The sequence below is a fragment of the Suricata suricatta genome, chromosome 6 (assembly GCF_006229205.1).
Source record: "Suricata suricatta isolate VVHF042 chromosome 6, meerkat_22Aug2017_6uvM2_HiC, whole genome shotgun sequence".
NCBI lineage: Eukaryota > Metazoa > Chordata > Mammalia > Carnivora > Herpestidae > Suricata > Suricata suricatta.
In genome coordinates, this window is record NC_043705.1 from 37,408,183 (window position 1) to 37,435,269 (window position 27,087).

Here is a 27,087-nt window from a genome sequence, read left to right on the forward strand (position 1 = left end):
ACTGAGATGGTGCAGCCCGTAGAAGGAAATGAACAGAACAGGAACGGGGAAACAGGACAGTGGGATTTCGCCCCACTCTGCTATGTGTGATGTAGGGTTAAGTCTTTAATCCTTTTGCTTTTTGAGCTTTACGAAAAGAGACTCTATTGCCTGACATTTCTTACTTTTCAGGGATAGGAAAGAGATAGATGAAGGTGCTTGGAATTCTTGGCAAAGAGAAGCATTGCTTAAATTCAAGATACTATTATCCAAAGATATCATGGGAAACTGTGGAAGTTATACAAAATCAAACCTGGGGCGCTTGGGTTAAGCGTCCAACTTCAGCTCAGATCATGATCTCACAGTTGGTGAATTTAAGCCCCAGGAGCTTAATCTGGAGACTGCTTCAGATTCTGTCTGTCTGTCTGTCTCTCTCTCTCTCTCTCTCTCTCTCAAAAGTAAAAGAAACATTAAACATTTTTTTAATCTGAACCTGAACAATTAAAAGAATAATAGCAAGTCAAGTTCAGGCTTTAAAAATATCACATTGCTAACAGTTTTCATTTTAAGGACTGGCTTCTATATAAGTGTCAAGCCTGGATTCTGAAGGCATTTAAACATGATAAATCATTAAGCTCTGTTTACCAGTTCTCTGTAAGTGCCCTGTGTCAGTCTCATAATCCCTGACCGTCTGCCTTTTACTTACCTCTACCTGAACTGAAAGTCTTCTCCAGCCCCGCCTGCTGAAATCTTGTGCTGCTTTCAATCTCCCTCAGAAATAAGTAAGTAAATCTGCATTCTTCCTGAAGACCTTCCAGGCTCTCCACCAACAGTAGTTGCTGTGTCTCTGAATTCTTTCCATTCCTTGTTTATACTCCCAAGGTGCTCAGCACACTGTCTAGCACTGTCATCATTTGTGTATTTGTCCACAGCTTTGTCTTGTATCTTTCTACTACTCAGCTCTTTGACGGTAAGAGCTATGTTTTATTCCCCTTTGCAGAAGTCATCCAAAATAGTTGTGGAATAATGGCACAAAGAAAAAATGAAATAATATAAATTGCTCAAAAAAAGTTCCTGCTGTGATTTCAGCCTCTGGAATTAGAAGTATAAGCAAAAGTGTACTTAACGAATTTGCTATTTGTCTTTCCCTACTGGGGACATTAATCAACATGTGTTGTTGGGCTACAACATATATTTTATAGCCCCACCCCTATTTTAGCTCTTCTGCCTTGCCTTCCTTTTTGTATATATAATAACAAATAAGGAGGGAAAGAGAAAGATAAATAAAAGCCACTAAAAACCTACAGCTTGATTATGTTTAAGGTGTACCATCATGTTCAGTGCAAAGCCAGATGGTTCAGTGAGCTAAGCTAAAGGGAGGCTCACAAAACTAAGACAGTGAGTTTTATTTCTTTATAAATCACTCCGGCTTTCATGAGGGGACATGTGAATTCTATAGCCATATTGAGAACCTCTCCATGGCCAGGAATTACCTACAAGGAGGTAGGTGGAGAAAGGAAAAGTGGGGGAAGCTTAGTCTCCCCATGAACACTCTGTGTCCAGCCAAAATATCTGGATGTAATCAATCACCCCAAAGGTCACTTTTTCTTTTTCAGGGGTTAAGATGAAAAGGAGCCAGTATTTACACAGGTACCCATCTAACTAAAGAGGCATTTTTTCAACTGTAACAATCTTAGCAGGCTCTCAGCATCCTAGGTGCTGGATGAGAAGGTGGAGAACTGTCCCCTGTGCAAAAGAAGGAACAGGAGGTTTGTTTGGGACCCAGCAGCCTTGGGCCACCCACTCCAGCCCGTTAGCCTCTAATCACAATGTCCTCCTGGCTATCTATTTCACACCTATGATCAAATGGCAAGCTGGTAAAATGCCCTCTGCTAGAAATGCCTGCATAAAGAAGCTAAAGTACGGTAACTCATTGCATTTTAAGACTTGGTCACAGCCTTATAAATTCAGAACTTCTGTGGGGACCACCTGTCTCAGAATCACCTGAGATGTTTACTTAAAATGCAGGTTCCCAGGATGCCCCTCTAGGACTCTGAACCAGGGTCCCTGCAGCAGGCCTACATAACCTGCATTTTAAGTAGGCACTCTGAGTAGCTATTATGATACTAAAGTTAGAGAACCATTGCTTTAAAAAAAAAAAAGCATTTCTATATATTTCTCATGTTTGCCCTATAACAATTGCAAAACAGAGAGAAATCAATTTATTTTGTTTTCAATTTAGACATGTGGCAGGAAAAAATAATTTAAAAACCTAAACACAATAGGAATGTTTGCTTAAAATAAAATTCACCTGAATACAGAGTACTGCATTCACCATGAGAAAACACTATCGAGGTGTGAGTGCCGCAGGAGATGTTAATCACAGATGTTAATTACAGAGACCCCTGCAGAAACCGGCAGCCAGCTTCTCAGGGTCCGCAGTGCTTTGATCTTCTCTTCCTGACTGGGAGTGCACGTCTTTGTTCATGGTAAACCAGTTCATCTTTGCCAAATTTCTCAGAGTGAAGTGTGGCGGGGAAAGATAGGATTTCCCTCTGGATCACTTTCAATGTTTCCAGAATCTGGGAGGCATTATATGAGGACATGAAATGCCACCTTACACAAGACAGTACAGGGCTTTAATTAAAGGGCTAGAAATCTGTGTAGGAACTTTAATCAAAGAAAACCGGGTGTTGACAACTAGTCACAGGACCTGTTAGTATTTCTGAGCGCCTCTCTTTCTCAGGACACTTGGGGGAGTGAGGGGTGGGGAGGATGTGAAAATGACTCTGAAGTCCAAAACCAAAAACAGGGCTGGAGAAAAAAAGTGGGCCAACACATTCAGTGCTATTTTCTTATAATATTTATAATATTTACTGTATCTGTATCTTTTAATACCTCTAATCATGTCTTTCAATATCTATTATATTTATCTCTATAAGCAAAAGCTAGATCTTAATAAGTGAAATGCATGACCATTTTTGCATATTATTTTAAAAATATTTGCACTCTAGCAACATTATTAAATTTTGAAAAACAGGAAAGGTAACAACAGCATTCCAATATTATCAAACCCACACAATCACTGTTACTATTCTGCTATATTTTGTTGCAGACTTTTTCATAGGCATGTTTAACAAAGTCAAGCAAATTATGTGTCCTCTATGATTACAAATGACTTACTTACTACTGTACAATTAATGTTACCTCATGTTCCTATGTATTGGGTTGAACCATAGGAAATGACTGGTATTTGACTGTTAGATGTTTAAAAATAGCTACTTCCTGTGGTTCAAACTTGTGTTTTTCCTAATTGTGATTTGAAGTCAGAATGGTTATCATGTGGATAGGCTGCTATTTTCTCCATTAGTAGTACCTGCTGTTGGCAATGAGCACCTGTTAGTTCCCTGTTCACTTCAGCATACATTGCATGAATAAAAGAAGACACTTAAAAACTAGCTTCTCACCAAGAAGATCCAAACAGATTTGCATTATATTGTTGTGTCAAATGAGAATGTATCAGGTAGGAACAATGTATGTTATAAATGAGGCTAGCCACTGTCTTAATTAATAATAGGCCACTTGCTGCAAAGCATGTCCAGAAAATCAAGAAGTGCTTGTGCCCACCTTTCCCAACTTACCATCATTGGGTTCACAAACTAGAGTCCGGGCTACCCCAGTCAGCTAATGCCAGACTATGGGTATGAAGCACAGCTGTGACCCAGCACTACTGCTACAGATGTTCCCCCTCTTGAAATTCAGTTCAATTAAACAGATACTGAGAAAAGCCCTAATGTGACAGGACCTGGCTATCCAAAGTGGTGAACTCACCTACAGTCAAACCAAACTGGGCTTATTGAAACCTGATCAGCAAGAGACACCAGACACCATGGGGACCCACAAGGTGACTCCATAAGAGGGTGTCATATGGGGCTTATGATAGGATTTGTGCTCATGTCAGGCAGTTTGGGGAGGGTTCAAGGCTAGGAGTTAGCTCTAAGCTGAGAGTTGTCAAGAAGTGGAGCGATTCTCTGACTGGGAATCTCACTTACCTAGAAGGTGGAAAAAATGGAGACAGACTGTTTAAAAAAAAAAAAAAAGCAGCTGTGACTTGGGGGTGTTTGATCACTTTTGTGGTATACTCAAGTGACCTCCTTTTGTTTTTGTTTTTGCCTTTGCTCAGACACTACTCCAGAGTTTTCTTGCCCTGTCTGATATTGGTGGTCTTTGAGAACATTTATGATCAGCAGGAAAAATCAGGCCCAACTGGGAGGGTGAGTCTACTTTTCTCTTCCTGGGAAGATGAATAGTATTGAGGTCCTGCCCTCAAGGCACTCTAAGTCTAGTGGGAGACAAAATCATGACTTTTTTCTCCTCAGTGACAGAGATAACCAAGAAGGAGGTCAGGGAAGTCTTCGTGGGGAAGATACAGGAATAAGCAGGAAAAGGGAAGGCGCTTGCAGGCAGGAAGAGCAGTATAAGAGGAGTCTTTCTGGATAACTCATTTGGAACAAGTAGGAGAAAAGAAGAGTTCTCATGAGATTTGAGAAAGAGGGAACACGGGACAGAGGCCCACGGAGCCAAGCATTACGAACATTAAATTTTATAGGGAAGAAAAGGGGAAATTCTTTTAAGTCAGACAGTGATGTGACCCGGCTTATGTTTAGAATGAGTATCTGGCTGTCCTGCACAAGGTGCACTAGACAAGGCAGGGTTGGGAGGCAGAGTGTGAATAGAAAGAAGGTTCACACAAGCCCAAAGGGGGCTGATAAGGAACTTCCCCAGCAGGAGTTAAGGGAAACCTCTGGGGATCCATACACCCTCCAACTCAAGAGTAAAGACAGGGCCCCAGAGCTCTCCTCCCACACTCCCTGTCCCCCCCCATTACTTACCTCATGCTCCCCACACTCAGGGGGGACCTCTCTCGCATACTCTAATCCCCATCCAGCATCCTGGGCAGTGAAAGGTGGCTCCCTCCCCTGACTTACTTTCCCCACTGCCTCTTTCTTCATAACATTTACATTTGATATACTTTAGATGGTGTTTATTTATCAGCCTCCTTCACTGGAATGTAAGCTCCACAAAATAGGCATTTTTGTCTTTCTACATCTATGCCCTCCACCAACTGGGATAGTACCTGGTACATAATAGGCCCTCAATAAATATTTCACAAATAATTTTGAATAAGGGGTGGAATTAATCCAGACAATGGCAAAGATAATCAGGAGAAGACAAGGGGCGCCTGGTGGCCCAGTTGGTTGAGGGTCCAACTTCGGTGCAGGTCATGATCTCATGGTTTGTGAGTTCAAGTACCATGTCAGGCTCTGTGCTGACAAACAGCTCAGAGCCTGGACCCTGTTTTGGGTTCTCTGTCTCCCTCTCTCTCTTCTCTGCCCCTCCCCTGCTAATGCTCTGCTCTCAAAAATAAATAGATGTTAAAAAAATTTTTTTAAAAGAGAAGGCAGAAGATTTTGAACTCTGGTTTCAAGTGAGTAGTAGTAGTCAGATTTCCTTCAGGACCTACAATCTTTATCTTTATAAGGAGGGGGGAAGAGTAAGGGAGGTGAGGGCTTTGTGTTCTTAGAATAAAATCAGGAAACCTCCCTCTCACCTCTGCTGCTGTGGCCAGTAAGATGCTGTTGCTAGAGAAACCATAACTCACTCACTCTCTCTCTCCAAAAAAAAAAAAAAAAAAATAGCATTAAAAAAAAAAAAAGAGTTCCTCCCCCTTGTCCATCCAACCAGATAATAAGCATGAAGGCTGTGAAAAAGCACTAGTGGGAGAGAAGGAAAGAAGGTACATGTGGGCATCTGACGACATGTTCTATGGAAAGGCTTTTGCCTGTGGCTGCCTCAGCTTCTAAATGTTAGCAAGATGGGCCGGGGAGCACCAGCTCCTCACAGGAGCCCCTAAGGAAGTAGGAACAGTCAAATGTCAGGAAGAGAGGGCTGAAAGCAGTGCAATGATGACAATGTGACAGTGCCCAGTACTCTTGTTGTCCTCTGTTTTTACAAGGACCATAATACCTAGACCCTCAGCTGTTTGAAACTGAGCTTGAGGCATGATAAAAAGATGAAAAGAACTAGAATGGTCTCCCTCTACTGTGTATTCAACCTTGACCACACTCTGTACTCTCCTTGCCTTGACTTTCTGAAAAGAGAGCACGGCGGTAAACCAAGAAGAGGGCTTGGTGAATGAGAGAAAAGAATGGAGTGTGGGTGAACCCTCAAAGGCAGGTGAGACTCTCAGGCTGGCTTGTACAAGCTCAGAAGTGGGAAAGCCACAATTCCACTAACTCTGGCCCCTTTCCCACCCTGTCCCACTGCACCAGAAACCCTGGTTTTCTTCCACTGGTCTCATTACCAGTCATTTCACAAACCTCAGACCATCTGAATAATGACTGAGTTCTCCACTACAGCTTTTCAAACCAGAACTGTCATCCACCACCAATATAATTTTATCACTAAATGGCCAACTGAACTCAAGTTAACCTAGACTAGCCTAGTATAACTATCCTACGCTGTGACTTTTTAAAAATCAATTGTCATTTGTCAGGTCAGAATGTGTCCAGCCAAGTCTTTCATTAGAACATATTAAATAAGCACGACCTATTTTAATCAGAGCTTTGTTCTGGGTTGTTACTCTTTTCCTTGCCTAAAACTGCATCTCCTCTCTGTCTTCTAGCTGGAAGGTAAAGCTGCCATAACCAAACCTATAGAAATAATTAATCTATGAAAAACAGATGTCACACCCTATACCCAGTGTCATGCAGCAGAATGCAAAAGTGCCAAAAGAAGTTCATGCACAATTTCAAATACCTTGCAAGAAGTCAACGCCACACTGATAGACCAAAAAACATGTAAGTGACACAGACCAGATTCTGAAAAAGGAGAAATAATGATGAATCATTTGTGAGTATTTATTATTTCTGCATTATTGATTGTGGGGACTGATTCAGTTCCTTTGATAAAGACAATAATAGGTAAGAAAGGGAAAATTCAGGGTGGGAGTGAAAAGAGTTATAGATTCCTTCAAATCAGGAATCTTCTACCTGTAAATTGTGCTTTGAGATGGAAGAGGATGTGATTTCTTAGATGTAACAAGAATGACACAGACCAAAGAGATTGGTAAGCATTTGAAACTTTTGTGCTGATTAAATTCTGATTTAAAAAATGCCATCAAGGAAAATAAAAGACAAGCCCTAGAGTAGGAGGAAATATTTACAAATCATATATCTCATAAAGGAATCATATCCAAATATATAAATATCACTTAAATTTCAATAAGAAAAAGACAACCCATTTTTTAAAAAAGTAAATTATTTGAATAGACATTTCTCAAAAAAAGATAAATAAATGACTAGTAAGCACAGGAAAAGCTCATGGTTATTAAGGAAGTGACAATCAAAACCACAGTGGCTACTGCTTCACACCCACTATAATAATAGCAATTGTCAAACAACAACAAGTATTGGCAGTGATACAGAAACCTCCCACAATGGTGAAGATTGGAACCTTCATTCCTTCAAGATGTTGAAGGAATGTAAGATAGCGCAGCTACTTTGGAAAACAGTTGAGAAGTTCCTCAAATAGTTAAACATAGAGTTATCATATAGCCCAGTAATCTCACTCATAGGTATATGTCCCCCAAAATGAAAACATATCCATACAAAAATGGATACCTAAATATTTATAGCAGCATTGATCATAAGTAAAAAGTAGAAATAGCCCAATATCCATCAACTGATGAATGGATAAATAAAATGTGGTATACCCATGTAATGGAATATCATTTGGCAATAAAAAGGAATGAAATACTAATACCTTTTACAATATGAAGTTCAAAACCATTATGCTAAGTAAAAGAATTCAGAGGACTGCCTGGGTGGCTAGCTAGGTTGGTTGGGCATCTGGCTCTTGATTTTGGCTTGGGTCATAATGTCACATTTTATGGGATCAAACCCTGCATTGGGCCTTGCCCTGACAGAGAGGAGCCTGCTTGGAATTCATTCTCTCTCTGTGCCTCTCTCTCTCTCTGTCTCTGTCTGTCTCTCTCTGCACCCCTCCCCCACTCATGCTTTCCTCTCTCTCTCTCAAAATAAACAAACACTTTTTAAAAGTCACAAAAGGCCATATATTCTACAGTTCTTTGTATATGAAATGTCCAGAATAGGCAAGCCAATAGAGACACAAATGGGAATAGGAGTTGTCTAGGGCAGGGGTGTGGAGGAAGGAGAGTAATGGCGAGTGATTGTTAGTGGGTCAAAGCTTTTTGGGGTAATGATGAAGATGTGCTAGAATGAGTTATGGTGATGGTTGCACAACTCAGTAGATATATTAAAAACCACTGAATTATACATTTTAAATGGGTAAACAATGCTATGTAAATTATATTTCATAAAGCTCTTAAAAATTAACACAAATGGGGGAGTAACAACCACATTCACATTAAAAAGAACAGAATTGTCTCTGTTTCCTTTAGAAAACTTTCTGTAGCTTTAGGCGATCAAGACCAGACTATTTTTAAGTCTGCATTAAAATTACTTGCCAGAACCGGAAGCTGGGTATCCCATTGCTGTTACTGAAAATGATGAACCTTTAATGCACTAATATTTTGTGGGGGAAAAGAAACCTTGGTGTCTCAGTGGGGCTCCCTTAAAAGGTCATGTGATTTCTCAAAAACTAACCACTAGGTCTGAAGTTATCAGCATGTTAGCTCTGGAGATGGTTGGTGTAACACCAAATATCCTGAAAGAACATATGACCATATGTATTATAATGAAGACTACATCCTCAGCTCAAAAGAAGAGAATAAGATATTTCTAATATAAAGAATAATGAATATTATTCCTTGAGGGACTGAAGTTCATATATGTTAAAGACTTTCCTCAATACTAGAACAAAAATGGGGTGCATCTGACTTTAGCTCAGATCATGATCTCCCAGTTCAGGGATTCAAGCTCCACATCAGGCTCTGTTCTGACAGCTCAGAGCCTGGAGCCTACTTCAGATTCTGTGTCTCCCTTTCTCTCTCTGCCCTTCCCCTGCTTGCACTCTGTGTCTCTCTCTCTCAAAAATAAATAAACATTAAAAATGTTTTAAATATATTAGAACAAAATAGCCACTTCTGACTACCACTTTCCTTCTTTAGCTAAATCCAGAAAGAAGGAAGAAAGGGAGGGAAAGGGGGGAGGGGGAAAAGGAAGGGTGGGGAGAAGAAGAGAAGGAAAGAGGGAGAGAGGGAGGGGAGAAGCACAGAGGGCTGGAAAGAGCCAACACCTCCTCCCCCTGCCTACCTCTGTCTCCATACCTGCCACTGACTTCAGACCAGACCATAGTAAATTGTCCTCCACAAAATGGGAAGGAAAATCTAGGCAGGAACTTACTAATAAATAATACTCCCTCCTGCATCTTTTCCTGGCCTTGGCCTTTTAATCTTTACATAACCCAAGGCGATAACGAGAAAACTATATATAGTATATAGTGACCAATTTTTAGGACACTTTTCAAAGCTCTAATTTAAGTCTTAACAGAGGCATTAGTGGATAGAGAAGATAATATTGCTATGGATGAAAACTAAAATCCTCAAAACTTCTGCTGAGACATTTTAAAGTCTCCCCTTGTGTAGGATGGTAAGAGGCCGCAAGGTCCTCCCACCCCCACCCACACTGTAGAATGACCCTCCTCTCCCTCAACAGTCCTAGCAAAGGAAAGCATGCCCAATGGTAAAGAGCAATTACTCACTGTTCTCAGTTCTGTTTCATTTCTTAAGGCTCAACTTACAAATTGGAAAGAAGAAAACCACATCCTTTGTACCCTCAATATATAGAGCCGGTAAAGAACTAACAGATTTTCATGTTGACTGATTTGATGTGGGGATACCAGCCACAATGAGGAACTCCTCTACATTTCCGGCATCCTCTGTCTCCATTGCCATTTTTCTCTTGCTAATTCCTGGAGGTAAGACTGATTCTCACCATTTCCATTATAACCATTAAGCAAAGTGGAGCAGACTTTCAGTGAAACTGAGGCAATATTAGCTAAGCCTCAGAGCAGATTTTTTTTTTTCTTCAAGCTTTAACATTCTTTCTTAGATTCTAGGTCTTTATTTTAGAAGGAAAAGCATCCTTCTTTCCTCTTTAAAATTTATTCACAAAAAAATAATAGAACCACCAATGCTTATTACTGCCAATTTATGCCTTGAAATTTACCCCAAAAAGGGCCAAATTTTTAAAAGAGCCAAATTTAAAAAAAAGAAAACCTCTTGGGTTAAGGTGGTAGTATTTATTTAATAGTGCCTTTCTGGATAGGCTTAGTGGTATTCAGCCTTTCTTTCTTTATGAAATGCACAGATAGTTTTTTTAATGTTTTATTTATTTTTGAGAGAGAGAGAGAGAGAAAGAGGATCCAAAACAGGCTCCATGCTGATAGCAGGGGGCCCGATAGGAGGCTCGAGCTCACAAACTGTGAGATCATGATCTGAGCTGAAGTCAGATGCTCAACAGACTTGAGCCACCCAGGTGCCCCAATGCATAGATAGTTTTAAATAAAATTTAAAAATGTGACTTAGTCACCCAAAACAAATTAGAAATGATTTGAAATTCTATCATTTCTCTAGGCTAGTGTGTCATTGAGAATGTCCCCACACTGACTCTTTGAAAGTGCCATGGTATTTTCTATTACCAACTAGAGACTAACCTGCCTGGTTTTGTGTGAGCTGGGGGCATCGGTTTGAAATGCCGTGAACCTCATGGCATTATCACAAGACAGGTTATAACCCCTGGGTGACTTCAGGTTTTCCTTGAAAACCTTCAAGAAAGTGAAGACTGCTCTGGGGCTGTCTGGACTGTGCTGACAAGTAAGGACCAGCCATGTGTTTCTCTCCAGATCCATCAGCTTCTAGAGGCAGGAATGGTGGGCAGGGGCTGATGGAAAACCTGTCTCACCAGCAGTTTCCAAGGAAGTTCTACGGATCACTTTGCACCTGAAAATGAGAAGATATTTTTAAAATAACAAGGTTGCAGCATTTGGGGGACGAAAGGGTGGCATAGGATCAGCAAGGCATAGTATGACTGTGTTCAGGCGAGTTAAATCCTCGACAACAGCGAAAGCAGAGCAGACGAAAAATCCAATCATAAATCTTTTCTTCAAAGGAAACAACAAAAGCAGCTTGCTCTGCTCTGCTTTGTTTCCTGTGGTCAGAAAGAGCACCGTGGGCCCATAAAGGGAACAGACACAGCCGATCAAGACTTGATGTTCTGGACCAGCAGTCTCAACCCTCTGGAGGGCTTTTTAAACAATGCTTGCATCCAGCCCTAGTTCCAGAAATTTTCATTCATTTTGGTTCCAGGTGGGGACCAAGAGCTGCTAGTTTCTAAAACTTCTCACCTTCTTAAAACCCTACCCCTGAGCCTTATAGAAGTGGTTGATTGCAGATGATGTTGACTTTTTTTCCTGAGGCTGGTGTATGTGCGCACCAAACAGGGGACCCTGAAAAATGAAGTATTCTACTGTCTTTATGATTTCTGCAGCCCAGAAGGCTTAAAGATGCACCTTTGAAATCTATCCATCCATGACTCACCCAAGGAAATTTTGAGATATGGGTGAAGTTCTCTGCATTTCTCTAAGTTCCCTACCCTTTAACTTCTAGAGTCTAGGATTTCCCCTTCCCAAGACACTTCTGGAAGTGAGGGCCATTCGGGTGACTCTATTCCCCTTCTTTCATTCTCATTATTTGCATCTTTTGTGGATGTGGCAGTGAGTTAGCTTTACAAATGGAGTAACAGGCCCTGTGCCCTTTTTAAGAACCCACGAGTCTCAGCCAGTAGTCAGGAGACACATTTTGGGAGAATCTAAAAACATCAGGCGTAGGAAGGTAGAGGACTCAGAATATGTCACAAAGACGCAAGATCCCTAAACCAGAATGGATCGTGTGCCTTGTGTGTAGGCCTCCTGTTCTCTAATAATGAAACTATACTCTGGCTCTGTAGTCTAGGAATTTTGACTAAGGCACCATCCTCTCCTCCCTTCTCCTACCTCACTGGAAAAGGCCTTCAATGAAACCATGTGTTTAAGTCTGCAGGTTGAAGGAGAGCCTCGGGCACAGTAGATATTATTCTCTCAACTTATGAATGAGCAGAGTACACATTTCAACCAACAGAGATCTTCCAATGACCAAAGAATTTGTAGAGGAGGGCACAGCTAAATGGCACCAAATGTGTTTTTGTTTGTTGTTGTTGTTGTTGTTGTTGTTGTTGTTTTGCAGGGCTTGAGGTGAACAGGGCAGTTCTCAGACTTTTAAAAGCTTTTGCACTTCTCCAGATTAGTACTCAGCCAGAAGGGAGCAGGGAGGAGTGCAGATCATCACTAGCATCTCCTGTAGTAACTGTTACTAGTGCCAACCAGTGCACAGCTCTCTGCTCTTTGTAAGTCGTGAGGCTCGAGGACACTGGTTGTGACAGATTTCCAGCCTGATAATCCCTGGAACTGCCAATGGCATGGCTTGGTTGGTACAAGAGCAGGACCTTCTCAGGGAGTCCAACAGGAATGGATTTTACTTTCAGATATCCAAACACCTGCATCGGGGGGCAGGGGGAGCGCTCTCAACTCTGTCTCCTCTCCAAGCAAGAAAAACTTGCCTGGTCTTAGCAACATGGCTTGAGGTAGAGCTCTTTGGGGTGGGCACTGACATGAGTTGCCTTTTCCTTTTTCACAGATTTGTGTGTACAAATTATTGGAGGAAATCAAGTGACTCCTCATTCAAGACCCTACATGGTGCTACTTAAAGGAGAAAAAAACATCTGTGGTGGGGCTCTGATTACAGAAAACTGGGTATTGACTGCAGCTCACTGTACCCTGTAAGTGCTTGGGTTTGAAATAACGTTTGGGGAGATATTCTCATTTGGGAGACTATTTACAAAGAGAATAAACCTCACTGTAACCACAGGAAGTTTGTGTGTATCTTCATATCACTTAAGTCTACGGGAAATTACTCTACCCCAGCAGGGAGTTAAGCCCAGACTCAGCCCCACAGAATCAGACCAATGAGGAATCCACAGGGAGCACCCACACACTTCATGCAGGATTTCTCTAGAGCTACTGGGGCCAGGTGCTGCAGGGCTTTGCTTCTGGTCTTGACTTAATGACTAGAGAGAATGAACCATAGTCTGAAAGGGTAAAACCAAAGTGTCCCCTCAGGAGCCTGAGCACAACAATCAAGTAGAGAAAGCTTGCTTCTAATACCTTCCTGTTTGTCTCACACCTCAGCCGTCTCTTAACTCCTGCTGACTACTACCTTTAAGCCTCTTCTAGGCTTGGTTTTTCCTCCATTCTCTAAATCAAACCTGTAAACCTGCACTGTCCATTGTGATAGCCACTGCCATATGGGTTATGTAAATTTACATGTGGCTCTATGAACTTACATTAAATAAAATTACAAATTTAGTTCTTTGGTGGCCCTAGCCACATTTCAAGTTCTCAACAGCCACATATGGCTAGTGGCTACCATATGGAACAGTACAGATGTATAGGACATTTCATCTTCAAAGTGTGCTCTACTGAAAGTACGGTTCTAGTCTCTTAAGTGAAACTACATCAGCTGATGTAATGGAAGAAAACTGCATATAATGGAAAAATAGTGAGTAGTGGGGGAAAAAAAACACTGGAACTATCTGTTTGGTGTAGTTTATACTAGGTTGTGAATGATGATAACCTTAATTATTAATACACCAGAGAAAAAATTTTTCAAGATGCTCATCCTACGTGAGACTTCAACTCATGACCCTGAGATCAAGAGTCACATGCTCTACTGACTAAGCCAGGATGGTGCCCCCTAAGTATTTTGATTTTATTAACCAAATGAACCTTTAGCATGGAGATAAAAAAGAACCCTGGGCTCCTCCTTCAGATCACCATCCCCCACCTCCAATATACACACACTCAGTGCCATGCAAATAGGGTCCTTCATTGGGCAATTATATTTCTAGAAGTTTTCCCATTTAAGTTTGTTAAGAACTTAAACCCTACATAGATACCTCTTATGCATATCTGTAAACTATCCAGTGCCTTTTACTTGTCTCTAGACCCCTGAGAACTTTGTGTTCCAGTATTCTGCAGCCTGCTTTTCTATCACAGCTCAAGGTGGCTTAGGGAACACAGCACTAAAGCCCCAACCCATACTATCCCAGACTTGGCTTAGCTGCTATGGAATTCTCTTGTTACTTTTCTTTTTTTTTTTTAAGTTTATTTAGTTTTGAGAGAGAGAGAGAGACAGAGTGTGAACAGGGGATGATCAGAGAGAGAGGGAGACAGAATCAGAAGCAGGCTCCAGGCTCAGCACAGAGCCTGATACAGGGCTCAAACTCACGGACTATGAGATCATGACCTGAGCTGAAGTAGGCCGCTTAACCAAATGAGCCACCCAGGTGCCCCCTCTTGTTACTTGTTTTTCAATGAACCTAGGTTAGCATTTTATAAAGAAGCTAGTGGTAATAATGATAAATTCATAAGCAACTTCTTACTCTTCAAAGTACACTTTTTTTTTCCTGAGCCACAAACAAGTATTTCCACAGCAAGAATATTTACAAATGAGACAGTAAAACAATCACTTAACGTGCTCTGCTCCTGGTATAATGAGTAAATCCAATTAATAGTATTGTATTTGTTTTCAGGAACAAAATGTCCCAGGTCATTCTTGGAGCTCACTCAATAAAGAAGAAGGAACCAGAGAAGCAGATAATGTTTGTCAAGAAACAGTTTCCCTATCCGTGTTTTGACCAGGAAACACATGAAGGTGATCTTAAGCTTGTACAGGTATGTACTTTCGATTGACTTAAAAGTCATAGACCCTCCTACAATCTGGCTGCCAGATGGAAATTTTTTTTTCTCAGTGCCCTATAGCTATAGACTCTAGCTAAATAATGGGGTCCTCGAAGACTGGGCCAGAATCTAAGTAAAAATGTGACCATTTAAATGATCTCATTTTGCTAAGTCTTTATGCTTGTCTTCTAACAGCTGACCAAAAAGGCAAAGATTGATAAAAGCGTGAGAATCCTCCCTCTTCCTGTAAAGGGGGATGATGTGAAACCAGGAACCATCTGTCAAGTTGCAGGCTGGGGGAAGATTCACAATAACTCGCCTAACTCTGATATTCTGAGAGAAGTCAATATCACCGTCATAAACAGAAAAATCTGCAATGATCAAAAGCACTATGATTATAATCCTGTGATTGGACTGAATATGATTTGTGCCGGCAGCCCCAAGGGTGGAAAAGACTCATGCAATGTAAGTAAAGTACGATCCCATGTGTGAGCTGTTGAGAGTAACTCATGCAGATACACAACATGTAACATCATGCTTTGTCTCGTCAGGGCATTGGCTTCTGCAGGGTCCTGGTGTTTTGTTTTGTTTTTTTTTTAAAGAAGTTTGATAAAATGCCACTCAAACAAATTAACTTTCTCAGTTTAAGTAAGTCATTCAGCAAAAACAAGTTCACTGCTAAGGCATGATTTGATCTACTACAACTCTATTTTACCAAAAAAAAAAAACAACTGAGAAGCAATTTTTTTCTCATTTTTCATATGAACATACACAGATCTAAATTTGATGATATGGAATATTCAGGAGAGCTGAAGTCAGGGTTCCTCCAGGGTCTCAGTAGCCTTTTCCCCACGTCAGTGCTCCCTGCAAAACTGCACTGCCATTTACCTGAGCAAGTCTGAAATGCCTGTCATTCCCAAGCCTGACGAAGGACCTCAGGCTGGACTGCACAGCTTCCTAGAGTCGAGCTCCAGTCCCAGGAAACAACCCCCATGTGTGACCCATACAGAAAATGTGCAAGTGTCCATACCAGAGTCCCCGCAGAAGTAGCGGGATGGGGCTCTGCTGAAAGAAGGAGTAGAAGAGCCACCCCACAAAGCTTTCAGCTCTGAGTTTTTCACTTCTCACCTTTCCCAAAGACCCTGTAGAACCTCCTCTGAAGAAAAGGAGTTGCCGTGTAGATGGTCTGGGAGGCTGAGTCAGAGGCTGAGAGATCCAGAGATCTCTGTTCTTTTCACAAGTTTATCTAAACATTGGCAGAATCTGAGTGGCTTGATTTGAGGAACAAAGCTAGGCAAATCCCAGGAAAAGATGACATTTGTCTTCTGTACCTTTGCACATTCTGTCCTTTGCCCTCCCTCATCCCTCCCCTCCCTTCAGCCACCTGGCAATGCAGGAACCCTCTACCATCAAAACTTAGCAGTCCTTCTCCTGTTCCCTCAGTGCCCAAGACCCCTCAGAAGTGGCTGTTGGATGAATTAAACCTGAGGAACTAATGATGAAAATTTCAGGCACTGCATGAAATTTACCTCTCCAGGAAGGGTCCCAGGCTTACACATAATTCCTTAGTCCATACACTCATAAGGCTAGTTTTTTCCAGAAAAGGAGGGATCATTGATGCCTTCACATGGCTGGGAGGGAGTTGGGCCCTCAGAACCTGGCTCTTGCAGAGCTCCATGTATGTGCCTCAGTGGCCCTCTGTCCAGCACCACCAGTCTTCCCTAAAGCCATAGCAGTGAAATGGCCACTTCAGACTCTGCATCTCAAATACATTTAACTATGCTAATTCTAGAATTCCATGAGAGAAAACAGGGTCACATAGTGGGTGGCACAGGACACACAAAGCATTGAGCGACAGCCAACTGAAAGGTCTCTGCTAGTGAAGTCCTTTAGCTCCAAAGTGAGATCACTGGCTTCTGGCACCTCCCATCTAGTGTTAGATGCTCCAAAAAGACTTGGAGGAACAATTTCTATTTGACAAGATCAAGGGAAAAGTTGCTTTGGTTTTGTTCTCTTTGGGAAAACAATTAGTCTACAGGAGAAACTAGAAAACATGGTGTTAACTCTTGGCCTCAACATCCCATCTGCATTTGACTATTTTACCTCTTAAGTTATTAAGCATTTTAAGAAAATAACAGGGACCCTTGGGTGGCTCAGTTGTTTCAGAGTCTGACTCCTGATTTCAGCTCAGGTTATGATCTCCAGGTTGGGGGACAGAGCTCCATATTGGAATTCTCTCTCTCCCTCTCTGTCCCTTCTCCACTCATTTTCTCTCTCTTTCAAAATAAATAAATATACATTTTTTAAAATGACAAACAGGAAGGTTTCCCTTCTTTTTTTTAAGGTTTATTTATCCATTTTGAGAAAGAGTACAAGAGGTGGGGGGCAGAGGGATAGTGAGAGAACCCTAAGCAGGCTCCACCCTGTCGGCACAGAGCCCAGCATGGGGCTTAAACTCAAGAACTGTGAGATCATGACTTGAAATGAAATCAAAAGTTGGATGTTCAAACAACTGAGCCACCCATGTGTCCCAGGAGGGTTTTCCTTCTAAAGCACAATCAGTCTCAAAATTAGTGGGTAACATGAACAATAATACAAGTTTTATTTCATGTTCAATGATTTATAAATAAATGAAGCCAATTTTTAAATACTATTTCCCAAAATTTGGGGCACTTTTCTTAATGTTTATTCATTTTTGAGAGAGAGAGAGAGCATCAGCAAGAGAGAAGGGGAGACACAGAATCTCAAGCAAGCTCCAGGCTCTGAACTGTCAGCACAGAGCCTGACATGGGGCTCAAACTCACGAACCATGAGATCATGACGTGAGCCAAAGTTGGACGCTTAACCAACAGAGCCACCAAGGTGCCCCTAACATTTTGGGTGTTAAGCACTAATTTTCATTTTGGTCAAGGTTGGACATTAAATGGAACTTTTTCCATTCCACCAGTAGTCATGTTCCACGCTAATCTCCACTACCCCTCTTGTGTTCCTCCAGGGAGATTCTGGAAGCCCTTTGATATGTGATGGTACTTTTCGAGGCATTACTTCCTTTGGCCTTCTAGGGAAGTGCGGAGACCCCCGAGGACCTGGCATCTATACTCTTCTCTCACAGAAGTATCTCAACTGGATAAAAAGGACTGTGAAGGGACAGTTTAGATAGCTGTATTTCATTTCATTTGCTGTCGCTTCTTAATCTTATCAGAAATAAAATCAATGTGTGTAACTGCACCCATTTCTCTTATAACTTTAGTGGGAAGATCTGCACTGGCAAAGGAACCTTGTGGATAATGAAAGGGAGAGATGAGGAAACCAATGTCACAGTGTCATCCTTGTGTCAAATGGCACGCGTACTTTGCTTGAATTATTCACCACCTCAGTGAGGCCCAGCAGGAGTAACCATAAGGTCAGGTCTGTCTAGTAACAAAAACAGCCATGGGCCCAGCAATTCTGCAGGAAACAGAAACAGCCCATCTGGAATGTTTGAGTTAGAAGAGGCTATGCCTTATGGTGTTTTCGAAAGGCAGGGGAGAAATAGAAATTAAAAATCTCGGGGACAGAAATGAAACACTTGGACAGACGAGGAATGTTTACAAGAGAAAGTCACCCTCCTTTCTCATTAGTTGGTATTTAAGCCTTAGATTATCTAGGTGATTTCTTGGTTCTCTTCATCCCTGAGCCTGGGTAGAGCCAATCAACATGGTGGTTACGGCAGCTGCCATCACATACTAGGGAGTGAATGCTCAAGTTTTCCTTGAAAAAATTCCATGTCCTTATTCAACACATTGAACTTGGTGAATAATCATCAGTCCAGCAACCCCTTCAAGATGTGATTATGTGAATGGATTCCTTCAATTTCCATCAGTTCCTTTAGGAATGTACATGTGCATGCACATACACAATGTATACCCAAACCAAGAACATACATCAGCACTAAGAGACAGCCTCTTAAAACAAAGAAAAAAGCATAGCTTAATTACCAGTGCTCAGGTTCCACCTCTAGAAATTCCGTGAGACCCAGGACATAGTATTCTTTATACAATCGCCGTAGTGATACTAATATGCAGCTAGTGATGGAAATCCCTACACTAAAAAGTGAGGTCCGATGCTGATATCTAAAATGGAGGCTCTAAGAGAGTCACAAGGATGATATTGTACACACCTTCAATCATCCCTAATTCCTAGTTAGGATTTTAACAGCAATAAGAGGATGGAATAGTCCCTCCTGGCAACATTACAGATTTTGAAGTCCACTTAAAAAGTAGTTTCATGGAACCCTCATTCATTGCCGGCAGAAATGTAAACTGATACTTCTTAGGAAAGTTGACAATGACTACCTAAAACTCAACAGACATTTATTCTATAACCAAGCCATTTCACACCTCAGTATATACTCAACAGAGTGATTTTGTTCACCAAAGACATGTTTAAGAATGTGCATAGCAACTTTATTCTTAAAGCTGAAACTGAAAATAGCTTAAATATTCATCAATAAAATGGACATACAATTGTACATTTCTACAATGGAATATTACACAGCAAGAAAAAGAAATCTACAGATACATGTAATGATATGCATTAATCTTACAAACTTAATATTGAGTGAAAGAAGTCAGACAAAAAGAATAAATAGTGTGTGATTCCATTTATCTGAAGGTTTGCATAAGATAATAATGGAGACATGGTGACTGAGAGTGGGTACAAGGAAGTCTTTAAGGTACAATAAATGTTCATATCTTGATCTGAATAGTATATTAATATCAAATGGGTGGTATAGACTGATGCCAAGAGTTCAAACCTAGGTAACATCATCTCAAAACACTTCCTGGAGAGGTTTAGACTTAGCAGATGGGCAAAGAAAAGGAAGAGAGTAGGAATTCCAGACTAGAAGAAAAGCTCCAACAAAGGCACCAAGGCAAAAAATCACAAGACTTAGCCCAGGGTCAACACAGGAGATGAGTGAGGCTTAACATTTAAAAGATAGAACATGGGTGCCTGGGTGGCTCAGTCAGTTGAGCATCCAACTTTGGCTCAGGTCACAATCTCACAGTTTGTGAGTTCAAGCCCCAGGTAGGGCTCTCTGCTTTTAGCACAGAGCCTGCTTCAGATCATCTGTCCCACTCCTGCTCATGCCCTATCAAATAAATAAGCATTTTTAAAAAGGTAATTTAAGAAAGAACAATGGCCTGATTGAGCCTAAAAAAAAGCTTAGCAGTTATCGAATCCAAACTCCTGTTCTTACAAATGCTGTAACACACCAAGGCCATTCAGTCAGTTTATGGCACACCCAAGGTAAGCACAAGTATCGTAACTTTAGGTTCTGGGCTCGGGACCCAAAGGTTGAGGTGAAGAGCTTAGGCAATATGGAGTCATTGAAAGTTTCTGAGCGGGCGCCTGAGAATATCACCACTGTGCTTTTAGAGACGTAACCTAACAGTGGTGTGGAGACCCATGAAGGACAAAGATAGGAAAACCATTTAGAAGAAATTACAACAGAGTGGTCATCAGGTATTCAGGACATGACTAGGCTGAAATGAGAGAGAGTGAGAGAGAGAGAGAGAGAGAGAAAACAAAAGGTAAATGGAGTAAACATGGAGCAGAATAATCAGGAGGCTTCCTGAGTAATAGGTTGACCAGGATAAGGATGAAACCATGGAAGGGGACAAGGAGGTCCTATGGAATATCTCATTTTGAGAGGAAATAATATGCATGCTTAACATACTGCTTACCATATAGTAGGATTTTAATCAATATTTTTCAAGAAAATATGTTATATTTTTAATGTATTGAGTTTGAGCTAAAGATAAGAAATGATCTCAGAAAGGAAATATCCAGAGGCAAGAAAAAGAGTGAGGCTGGAGCTTGGAGAAAAAGTCAAGTGGGAAAAAGAAGTTTGGAAATCTCTACTATAGATATTCTGACTATAGCAGTGGAAATGCATTTCTAACAAGGAAGAGATGGAGAAAAAAGATGAAAAAGGAGAAAGAAGAAGTGGAGAGAGAAGAGGCAAAGACAATGTCTGGGAAATGCAATAGGAGGAAGCAGAGAAAATAAAGCAACCTGAGAAAGAAAGTCAGGAAAATAGACATTCATTGTAGGAAAAGCACTTTATCATGTGTGATCCTCACCACAACCCAATGGAGAAGCCAAGGCCAATGTCATCATTCTCACTGCGAAGTGAGGAAACTGGAGCTCCCAGAGGGGCTGAGTGACTCACAGCAGTTCCATACACAGGCTGTGCCATCAGCTGCAGCAGAAAACACTCGGGTCTGGTCTGGACTCAAAGCCAGGTGCAGCACTCTGCCCCTGTGACCTGGGGGAAGAAGGGAAGACAGGACATGTCCCACATGACAAGAGCTGTTGCCGAGGTGGGACCACAGATCCATCCCAAGATGAAGGCTTCTCCCAAACCTGCCATGTTTGGAGCCCATGCTCCCACGGAGCCTGTGCTGTGGTAAATGTTCAGAGTCAGCTGTGGTCAGTACCCTGAAGTGGCTGAGGTTTTGCTTCGCCATTTCCCTTTCAGACCTCTTCCCCCCATATTAGTTTCCTCGGGCTGCCTTCACAAATTACCAGAAACTGCCTGAAACAAGAGAAACTTACTGTCTTACAGTTTTGTTTTCTTTATGCAGCCATCGTGATAAAGGAGACCACATATCGATGCATGCGCTATGGACTGATGGAACCAAATCAAAGATCTCACCTATAGGCCAGAAATTTACCTACTCCTGCTTCAAAGCTTGTAAACAACTTCAGGGGGGTGCAGAGAAGGACAGTGGTAAGTTTTCTTTCTTCTGAAGTTATATGGGTGAGGCTTCTTTAACTGAATTTCCCCCCCCACCCGCCCCGAGAATCATGACTGTGGTTAACAGGGTGAGAGTAAGGAAAGGCAGGACCACAATCTAGAACAGCCTTTTTCCAAACTTTCTGACCACAATTCACGGTTCACAACTACATTTTATGTAGCGACCCTGTATTAGACACATATATGTACGGCACAGTGTAACAAAAGTTTCACAAGATAATTCTTACTTTTACGTTTTTTCCATTCTAGTCTATCCTATTTCATTTTTTAATGCTAACCACATGACGTATGTTTGTATAATACCCACTCTGCTAAACCTTTTTGAGAAATATATGTCGAAGATACTACTGTGTCAGAGATGACAATTGTGTCTAAAACCTCAAAAGCAACTGCATCTTCTCCAACCACAAGCATGTTAAGAGGAGAAAAGGTTAAATGTACCCTTTAGAATTCTGTCTAATATCAATGAAAACAATTCACAAAGCAATACTAAAGATGCTAAAGAATTTATAGCTTGTTTTTTTTAATTTTTTAAAATTTATTTAGAGGGAAATAGAGCATGAGCAGTGGGGAGGGGCAGAAGGGGGGGGGAGAGAGAGAGAGAGAGAGAGAGAGAGAGAGAGAGAGAGAGAGAGAGAGAGATCCCAAGTAGGTTCCATGCTCAGTGCAGAGCCCAGATGTGGGTCTTGATCCCAAGACCCTGGGATCATGACCTGAGCCGAAATCAAGAGTCAGATGCTCTACTGACTGAGCCATCCAGGTGCCCCAAGAATTTATAGTTTGTTGAAGCTAGAAAAAAAAGATACCAATTAAGTTCCTTTTTTATTCCAAGTATCAGCAAATTTACTCCAGTATCTATCAGATATCCCAACCTAGGTGAAGGATCTAATTAGCTACTGGAAGTGTAATTTTGTAAAGAATCAGTTTTAAGGCTTGATTAAAAATGTTTTTCTAATCAGAAAACATCCCGTAATTGCATGACTTATGATTTAAAATATACAAAAGATCAGCTCATATCCATCCTACACTAATGGCTGACCCCCAAAGTAGCTCTATCAAGAACTGCCTATATTTTTATTCACCAAATCACACAGTATAAAGATATAAAGGTCACTTGGAGGTCAATCAGAGGTCCAGTCAGACTGACCAGTCTTTCCATGAAGGGTATTTTTTTGTTGCCAAATATCATGATCAGAATTTGCAAACAGAGTCAAAGTATTACCTCTGTCTAACACAGTATATATTTGGGGTGTTTTCTGTTTCTTCCCACAAAAGTAAAGTCTCCATGAGGGCAATGATAATGTTTGTCTTGTTTATATGTATATTCCTAATACCCCGAAAAAGTGCCTCACACATGCTAAATGCACATTAAGTAAACAATGAATAAATCAATCCCCGGTACTGACCAGGACACAAGTTGTGTGTGAAAAGAAGACAGGATATGTGAGCAGAAGCCTACAAGAGATTGGATGCCACACTTAGTTCCATCATCGACCATCATTTCTATCTTCATATTTCCCAGTGCCAGGTAGAAGGGGGATACCTATTCACCCAGGAGCCCCCTTGAACTTTCCAGATTGTTCCCGAGAGGATTTAAGACCCTTGAGGACAATGCCTGAGTCTTGCTCCCCATCATGGGATATTCCTTTCAAGAAACACCCCATAAATGTTTACAGAACTGCACTGAGAAAGAACCATTTTCTGCCTTGAAGGGCATGGGAGCACCAGAGCCTCTGGATCTTCAGTGGCCTCCCCCTAGAGAACAATCTCTCACCCTTCTCATATTATCTCCCACATGTTCCAGCACCCCTGGTTCTTCTGCAGAGTAAGGTGAGATGACTTAGGATACCAACTCCAGAGTTCAAAAATACAGTTTAGAAACTGTCCCTGATCATTACCGCTTCATCCACACAGGTATGCAAGAAGGAGACATGATGAATTTAAGTGATGAAAAATCTTAGTCAAATTCAGAAACATTCATCTACATGCCCCGAGGTGGGGTGGGTGTAGGCCTTTCTTCTCTGACAAAATATCTACTTCAAAGAGCCAGAGGAGAAAAATCTTTCATTTAAGGCATTTTCTGCCAATGACACCTCACTTAGTTATAGATACATGGCATTTTCACCTATTTACTTACCGAAAAATCCACCTGACCTGGCCAGACCTGGATAGGCCCACACAGTCACATCATTCTTAGGAGTACCTTGGCCACTTGCAATCTCCTTTGTCTTAGGTAGCCAGATTAGGGAACAAATCTGCAATAATGGCCCCCAAAATACAGAATTACGGCAATGTCTGATTCATTATGAATGTATTTCAAACTGATTCTAGGCAGTGTGCTCTGTCCACGTGCATCCTCCAGTCCGCAGTGGTGGTTAGGGTGTTAGAGGAGTGCCATTAGTTCTAGGAAAGTTTGTCCCAAGGCAACAAAGGACTCAATATACCAATAGCTTTAGCAGCAATGAACCCACAAATTTAAGTAGACTGGCACACAGAGTAGTGCTGAAGGCAAAAAAGGGAAATGTGGAAAAAAGCTAGGGGCGCAGCGGGAAGTATACACAAATTAACTTTCGACTCACAGATAAAGGTTTTACAAAGAGAAACTCTCGAGAACTGAAATCCCTATAGACTCAGCAAGTACAGACAGGTGAGTTTGGGTCCTCGGCTCTCTCATGAATCATTTTCACAAGGTTTTTGAAGAGCAGAGTAAAGGTGAACTCCAGCAGAGACATTTACCTGTGAGGTCGTGCTTGGGGTCTGGATGGTTTGTCCAGTATTTATGTCCAAGATACGTAGGCATCCATCCTTCATTCCACCTCCAACAGCAAGGACTGCAGACTGCCAGGGACACCAATCCACAGCCTTTAAAGTTCAAATAAGCACACAGTCAGGTCAGCCCTGGAGAAAGTGAGTTTGGGAATGTGCCACGCTCAGGTAAGCAGAAGTGCCGAAGGTCTGCACGCACCACAGCTCTCCTGGACCTCTGGATCTAAAGGCAGGAGCACTGGCGATCTCTAGAGGTTACTTCTAAGGGTCTGGAGATCACCTGTTAGGTGCCTTCCTCAAATGTTGCTAACACTTGCAAATATTTTTAAACAAAGAAAAATCGCCCAATAGTATGTTCGAAAAACTACACTCAACAGGTCCTATGGAGCAAATATCCACTGCTGGAGTAGCTGACTTGTGCCCCTAGAACCCGATTATGAAGTGCAGCCTTTCTCTAGTTTGTCTCCCTGTGTCTTTAGGTTCTAGGTCAGAGAAGAAAAGACAAAACGGAGCCACACATGATTGCTCGCAATTCAAAAACTCTGATGCATTTCAACTCTTCATACAGTTTAGGAAATAAAACTGTCTTAGGTTTACTTATTTATAAATGACTACAGTTAATTCTGAAAAATAAGATTTAGGGCTTCATATGTATACTGATAATTGAAATGATGAGTAATGGTCATTTTAAAGGGTGTTCTAACTAATATGTCACCTCTATTTATCTGTATATCCTTATCTGTAGATCCATCCTGGGATAGGCTGTCACAAGTCTGGCTTGCTCAGGTTTCAGAAACTTGGTTGAATTCATTGTATTTCTGACAACAAGGCGTATAAGAAAGTAACTTGTTTGGTTTGGCTTGGGTTTTTCACATGTTGGGTTTCTGTTTTGCTTTATTTTTTTTTTTAGGTGTTTTATACAGCATACTTTATTCTGTTAGGTGCTTTACATAGTATAGTTTTTTTAATATAATTTATTGTCAAATTGACTTGCTTTATTTTGTTTTGTATTTTGTTTGCTGACAGAATATTGTATATATAGTTTCCCTAGATCTTTTTCAAATCATTATTAATGGCCATTTAGAGCTAAAATCATTCTTAATGTTCTATGGATATTAAAATCCACAAGCCAGAGTATTGGGCCACCACTGTTCCTTAGCAGCAGGTATTATATAGCATACCCTCTAGCAGGAAACTCCATGATAACTTTGTAAGTTCTCATTCCAATAAATTTGCTCATAGTTAATAAAATAGAACCATTTCTTTACACTATAAGTGATAAATATACTAGGACTAGGTTGAGGCCAACACATATGTCTATGTCACCAAAAGGAATGGAAGTATGAACTTTTTCCACTAGAAATAAGAATTTAAAATACAGAGAAATAAAAAATAAATACTATGCAGAGCATGGTGGAATATTGGTTTAAGTGTGAAGCAATCTTCCTTTGCCTTCTGGTGATGGGTTTTCTTTCATGCGTGTGAGCTCATGACTCATGCCCCACCAGTAAGGGTACCCATCTCTCTGGCCGCAATTATCTGTTGAGAGATGAGCATGTGTCCAGGTTCACACCAGAGTCCTGACTGGTACTTTTCTACCAAAGTTACAGGGAATGGTAGTTTCTTCATCAGTTACTATCTGGGAGAATCTGAATTTAAAGCTGATAAGAGCCATCTTGCCCACAGAATGGACTGAATAAAGAATGAAATGAAATAGACAGGCAGAGCCAAGAGCCAAAGAGACAGAACTCTAATGACATTATTTAAGGCCCTAGAGCCAGACAGTATTTGAAACAGCTGTATGTATCCAGGACTCCTCGGTTGTAAGAGAAAATATATTTACTTTTTCGCTGAAGATCAAGCTTAACTTTGGTTTCAGTCACTTACTGACTACAAAATCTGATGCATGGGAGGTATACACAGGATTGTCTTTGAGGAGAGCAATGGCAAAATCCAAAACAAATTCTGGGCGGAGAAAATCTCAATACATTGGCTGACTGGCTTTGTTCTCAGGTGCGAAGGATACTCAGTGATCTCTGAGTAAAGAGCAACTCGGAAAGCGATTGGCTCTCTTACCTTGACTGCTGTAGGTTGGCGAACGACTTTCAGTGGTTGAACCTGTGCTTTTGCACCCGGGTCACGGGGCCATATAGTCAGCAGTCCGTCACTACAGCCACTGGAAAGCAGCCTGCCATCAGGCGACCACTTCAGAGCACACACGGCTTGTTGGTGGTGAAGCGTTCCGACGTGATGCTGGGCTGCCCGAACGTCGTGATGATAGACACGGCCCAGCCGCGACCCGCTGCACGGAGGTAAAGGGGCAGGTTTCTGACCGCAAATGTGAGCCCTATCGCTAATAAGCATTTGAAAACATCAAGGAAAGCGTAATTCACACTACCAAGAGGCCCCTCAGAACAGATTTACAATGCAGATTTTAAACATTCTTTGGATTAATAAGGATAGAGTATTCTGCCCGGATGATTGTTTTCACAAGTGAAAAAAAAATGTGTGTCAGAGTTTCAGATTTGGGTATCAAGAGGGTATCCTTTGATAGATATTTCTAACGGCTTTGCTATGATGCAGGCAGCTATGGGAAAGGTAAATTTAAAACATTACCATATTTTTTCAGGGAGGAGTTTATGTACCGAACCTAGGAAATAGTACTTTCCTGGAATTCAGAATATTTCCTATTATCCCAGTGAAATGGTTTTAGTATATATACT

At 41.3% G+C, this 27,087-nt stretch overlaps 2 protein-coding genes across 5 annotated transcripts in view; one reads left to right on the plus strand and one right to left on the minus strand.

The window, feature by feature from the left end:
* The first annotated feature begins 9,758 nt into the window (after window positions 1-9,758).
* GZMA (granzyme A) lies at window positions 9,759-18,024 on the plus strand. The gene is made up of 5 exons (XM_029942231.1): window positions 9,759-9,939; window positions 12,695-12,836; window positions 14,649-14,790; window positions 14,992-15,261; window positions 17,792-18,024. The coding sequence occupies exons 1-5, from the start codon at window positions 9,870-9,872 to the stop codon at window positions 17,954-17,956; spliced, it is 789 nt and encodes a 262-aa protein (XP_029798091.1). The 5' UTR covers window positions 9,759-9,869; the 3' UTR covers window positions 17,957-18,024.
* Window positions 18,025-19,913: 1,889 nt separating this feature from the next.
* The window catches only part of CDC20B (cell division cycle 20B), a 49,537-nt gene continuing 42,363 nt past the window's right edge, over window positions 19,914-27,087 (minus strand). For all 4 annotated transcript variants that reach the window (XM_029942228.1, XM_029942230.1, XM_029942229.1 and 1 more), the window contains 4 exons: window positions 26,441-26,666; window positions 24,335-24,460; window positions 23,736-23,853; window positions 19,914-21,106 (listed from right to left, as the gene is read on the minus strand). In XM_029942228.1, the coding sequence (XP_029798088.1) occupies window positions 20,961-21,106; window positions 23,736-23,853; window positions 24,335-24,460; window positions 26,441-26,666 (616 nt within the window). In that variant the 3' untranslated portion in view covers window positions 19,914-20,960. The remainder of the gene's footprint in view (window positions 21,107-23,735; window positions 23,854-24,334; window positions 24,461-26,440; window positions 26,667-27,087) is intronic.

Excerpts from the sequence above, each read along its gene's own strand:
- GZMA (XM_029942231.1), top strand. The coding sequence starts at position 9,870 with ATGAGGAACTCCTCTACATTTCCGGCATCCTCTGTCTCCATTGCCATT. Across the intron at positions 14,791-14,991 it reads GTGATCTTAAGCTTGTACAG|CTGACCAAAAAGGCAAAGAT; the intron begins GTATGTACTTTC and ends GTCTTCTAACAG. Across the intron at positions 15,262-17,791 it reads GTGGAAAAGACTCATGCAAT|GGAGATTCTGGAAGCCCTTT; the intron begins GTAAGTAAAGTA and ends GTGTTCCTCCAG.